A 5000-nucleotide genomic window follows, 5' to 3' on the forward strand; every position below is an offset into this window, starting at 1 on the left:
AAGCGCTCTGTGGTGCAGCTATTTGTAATATGTTTCTGTGTAACACAATTTACCGTTGTTTGAGTGAATTTTGGAATACAAGAAAATCTAATGGCTATGAATAACAAAAGACTTTCCGTCTTCAATGGACGCTAACAGTATCTCTGAGCTGCAATCAACACTATACTTAAGCGCAGGTTTTCTCCTCCGCCATTTTAGTCCGTATATGAAAGTCCACCCCACTTTTGGTTTGAATTGAAATCACACGTTTGATTTCAAAAGTTTTAAAATGATTTGTAGAGTCCCCAAGCTAAGCAGTAAAAATGCAATCGCTTGATCAGCTAAATTATTACTACCGATAAAACACACTTTTCAAACGCCTTTACGTACAAGCTGAAGTTTTGGGTTTTATTCCGCCATAAAACCTAACAGGATTTGTTAGCCGACAATTCGTTTCCTCCGTCCAGTTGGGTTTCTCCATCTATTATTGTCCACGTGTCTTAGCCTTAATTTTTATGCTCAAGCTCTCGTGAACACCAGCATCAATTTACTCCACGTCTTTACCTTTTCTTTCAGCTCATCGACAGAGGTCTCCAAGAAAGGCTTAAAGACATCCTCAACCTTGCCCAATGCTTCATGAAAAGTCTCAAGTGATTCAGTTACTTCTTGTGGTAAATCAGCTTCAGGTTCGCCTTCGGCCGCCATCTTGGAAATTGTTATACAAACTGACAGTAACCTGGGCTCTAATAATGGTGTTTCTATATTTAGTAGCAACTGACGTCAAAATTCAGGAACGTCAAAAAGTGCAACGTGGAAAGAGGAAAGTGAACAAAAATTATGTTCTGAATTACAGCAAGTCCGAAAAAAGTATATATAAGATGCGCAGTTTTCAGCACATTAAAAGATAAATGTAAAAGAAGACAGAGTTGAGTAACTTCAGCCCTTCGACTGCCAAGATTTTGATAATGGGTATGACACTATCTCAGTTTTTCTCGAGAATGAGCGAACTGTTGAAATCTTTTTCAAATCACGAAGCCCGTATTTTGATGGTGGGGCTTGACGCAGCTGGGAAGACCACGATCTTGTACAAACTGAAGTTAAATGAAACCGTTAGCACCATTCCAACCATTGGCTTCAATGTGGAGACCGTAAGTCCATGCAAGGGGGTCACTTTTACAGTGTGGGATGTGGGCGGTCAGGAGAAGATCCGGCCACTTTGGCGGCACTACTTTCAGAATACCCAAGGCTTGATTTTCGTTGTTGATAGCTCTGACTTGGAAAGGATATCAGAAGCAAGAAACGAGCTGTTCATTGTTCTTGAAAGCCCGGAAATGGAAAGGGTTCCGGTAGTTGTTGTGGGAAACAAGCAAGATCTTCCGAGAGCCTTGAAGGCGAACGAGCTTGCTCAAAAGCTTTCTCTGTTGCAGCATAAAGCGAATCCATGGCATGTCCAAGAAGTATGCGCAAAGAATGGTGAAGGCATTTACGAAGCTATGCACAAATTGAGCGATATGGTGAAAGAATTTGAAAAAAGCTCAAGAAGGTACTGAAGATTTCACATTGAACTGTTGTAATCTACTAATACCCTTCAACTACAACTTTTGGCAAATATTTTATCATTTTGAAAACCGTATGCATGAATAAAAATTTTGTAACATGGTGACGACCTTTTGACTTAGGCCTGTTTCAAGTTCCACTCGCAGGTCAAATTCTCCAATGGGTTCGGCACTACACTGGCTCGACGTTTTCGCTTAGCCGGAGCGTTACGGTATTCGTTTCATTTTAATCAACAATTAAATCGTCTGGCTATTCGCAAATAAATCGTACAGATGCGGCGGACTCACGTAAAATTTCCATTGGTGTTGAGAGTTAACTGAGGGCTGGCTCCAGCAGAGATAACTCCGGCCAGCACGAGTAGTTTCAAACTGAGCCAAAGTTACTTTACTTTCTTTTAACTTTTCTTACAAATTGCCGATCATTTTGTATTCCCACTTTTATTGTTTGAATGAACGACAAACAAATGTTTTATATAGACTTTCGAATTTTTCCTCAGAATGTTTCCTGGTTATTTTTGCATAGGTATTTCTGTTTGGCCTGGGCTGTTTAAATGCCAAATTTGCAAATGTGCTTTTTTATCAAGTATTCCTATTCTTTACTTTTTTTTTATAAGGAATTAGTATTTGCCTCTGCTGCTGGTAGAAGTTCGTGGCATAAACACTGATATCTTATAACGTGGATCACTTATTTTGTCCATTCACACGTCACTGAGCAGTTCAGTATTTCTTATACTAAATGTAATTTTATTAAAACAAGTCTTGTAGTGAGCTTGTAGTGGCTCAAGTATTTTCTCTCGAGTGTTCATATATATATTTTTAGATTCTTGCAATTGCGCGGAAAGAAAATGAGATGGGGGAGGGGTGGAAATTCTGGAACCCTCTCTTAAAGTCATTTGCCCAGCCCTGAACTCATTGAAAAGTATATTCTCCATCCAAAACTGCAAAGCAAGAGAACCACTTACAACTGGTAACCTTACGACGTTATCGTAAAGACGGTAAACTTATACCTCAAACGCCGGTTTTTAAAATTGTTTTAGCATCGTGTTTACGTAAAACGGCAAGCGGGAGACCGCTACAAGTCGTATAAGTCTTCTCCATCACCTCCATCCTATCCCCCTTCCCCCTCCCCCCAGAATACTACTTCCTTCTACACAACGCTACCAACAGAAATTGCACATTTCTCAAGACCTTTCTGTATACTCAGCAGGCCGGGCAACATTTGATCTTGAACTTCCTACCTCTGAATCTGCCGCGTTCTCCTAAAGGTGAAATGAACAAAAACTTTGGAATTTTTCCTATTTGCCTTTTAAAAGTGTACCAAGACCAAAACAACCATTGTAACTCAAAATCATAAAGAAATTGTCCAAATCTGAGCATATAAAACAAAAACACAACTAAGAGTACGGAAATATCCGAGGAACTCACGAAAACGTTCCTGAAATGGCCGCTCATAGAAGAGGAGGAATGGAAACTACTGACCACAGGTGGCCCAGAGTCGAAAGGTAAACAATTATAAGGATTTGTATAGGAATCTCGATAACTATGGTTGCCCATTCGTTTCAAAATTACGACAGGGTATACGCGGGTTTTTCTGCCGCGTATACTTTTTAAAATACGATACGTATGGGCTTTGAGCCCATGTATACGACCATTAAGATCGCGTATATGCGCGGTTTAAATGGCCAAACATACGCTTCCTAAAAGGGCCCATATATACTGGTGCTAAAATGCGCGTACATGCGCTAAAATGCACGTATATGCGGGTCTCGAAAATCTAATTGTATATGCCAGCACGAAAAATGCCTTTTGACTGCATGGCTGTTCGTGTATGATAACAATGAAAATTACTTTAACTAGAAATCGTCAATATGGCGGCAGAAGTAAAATGCCTTGTCGTAAAATGCTCGCACCTTGGTCGAGTTGTCTTCTAAACCACAGAGCTGGATGACATTAAACTCTCTTACTCATAAGATTTAACGTTGACAAGTGGTCTTGTGACATTTCCATAGCTCGTCGCTCGTGTCACTTTTAGTTGTGCCTAATCCTAAGCTTTCTTCCGACCTGATGCTCTCTTCAATGATATATCTGATCACGGACGACAAGGTGTCGAGGCAAAAACAGACGATGCAAATGAGAAGCTCAAGGCATCGCGGTGGCAAACATTTAAGTGCAAATCGCATAATTATCACTTAACAAACGTGGTTCCGGGAAACGCGGAATATAGCGCCCACTTCGTATGCGGGAGGTACCGAAATCGACACCCGGAGTTTTCACAGGCAGCCTGTTGTATTGTTACCAAGTTTAATCATGTCATGTCTGCGAGTCTTTCCTTGGAATGAAGAGCAGTTTATCCGCTGTAGACTTCTAAACAAGGCCTCTGTTGGTTCAACGATGGGAACTTCTGTTCACCTGGTGACTGTGAAATCACTGGAACATTCATGACAAGTGACAGAAAAGGAGCCTCACGGAGGAATGAGCTCCAGCTTCTGATTTTTTCAGGAAACTTGGAATCCTCCATTTTTTAAAGCTGTTAATGTTGACCCGAAAAACGCCCGTAATTAACTCTACAGATGAATGAAAATCGCTTTCAAGGCAAAGACCTCACACATAGACTCGCTTTGACGAAGGTGACGAAGTGATCTTCCGATTGGCCCCTTAGTCATGGCCTGTTTTGAGCTTGTATCAGACCGAAATAGCTTGGGAAATCTGAGGATTTTTTTTTGTACTCTTGCTTTATAGAAGCGTATAGAATAAATAAATAAATTTCACTCCAAATACGTGTGTTTCGGCGGCCGAAAGACTCGTGGCGAACGAAAACTTTGCCTTAAAATTCACCTCTTCTGCTTTCCTCAGAGGCTTGTGACCGGGTAGTCAACAACGGAAACTCGCAAGATGGTTTCAGCCTCAACTCTGATTGGTCCATTTGAATTTGACTGCGCGCTGGCAACACGACCGTTGTTGACTTGTGACTTGGCAGTCAACAACGGTCGTGTTGCCAGCGCGCAGTCAAATTCAAATGGACCAATCAGAGTTGAGGCTGAAACCATCTTGCGAGTTTCCGTTGTTGACTACCCGGTGAATTTTAAGGCAAAGTTTTCGTTCGCCACGAGTCTTTCGGCCGCCGAAACACACGTATTTGGAGTGAAATTTATTGGGCTTTATGAACTGTTGTTTTTATTGCGATTCGGGTCTTTTCCTGTTGAGGAGAAAACGATTTGTGGAGTGAGGTCTGGCCAGCGATGGATGGAGTCACCGGCCTTTCCATTATTTCAGCAACGGCCTTCCGAATGACTTCACTAAACGCCGTCAGAATGGCTCGAAACTCGCCAAAAGAGACAAGTTGGTCACACATTTGAGGTAGGAAAACTTTATTTCAAATGAGATAGTTATTTACACAATTTTTTTACGATCGGTGATTTTCCCATACAATTCTCTAGATACACAAACTGTCGCATACACCACGTA

The 5000-nt window shown here is 41.3% G+C and overlaps 2 protein-coding genes across 2 annotated transcripts in view; one reads left to right on the forward strand and one right to left on the reverse strand.

Moving 5' to 3' along the window:
* Window positions 1-689, reverse strand: part of LOC137979775 (nuclear nucleic acid-binding protein C1D-like) — a 47004-nt gene extending 46315 nt beyond the window's left edge. Inside the window, exon 1 of the mRNA XM_068827123.1 lies at window positions 544-689. Within this exon, the coding sequence (XP_068683224.1) occupies window positions 544-684 (141 nt within the window). The 5' untranslated portion in view covers window positions 685-689. The remainder of the gene's footprint in view (window positions 1-543) is intronic.
* Window positions 690-784: 95 nt separating this feature from the next.
* LOC137979247 (uncharacterized) lies at window positions 785-2181 on the forward strand. Its single transcript, XM_068826455.1, has one exon. It carries the CDS (start codon window positions 945-947, stop codon window positions 1527-1529), a length of 585 nt encoding a protein of 194 aa, XP_068682556.1. The 5' UTR covers window positions 785-944; the 3' UTR covers window positions 1530-2181.
* Window positions 2182-5000: the final 2819 nt, after the last annotated feature.

The sequence above is a fragment of the Montipora foliosa genome, chromosome 12 (genome assembly GCF_036669935.1).
Source record: "Montipora foliosa isolate CH-2021 chromosome 12, ASM3666993v2, whole genome shotgun sequence".
NCBI lineage: Eukaryota > Metazoa > Cnidaria > Anthozoa > Scleractinia > Acroporidae > Montipora > Montipora foliosa.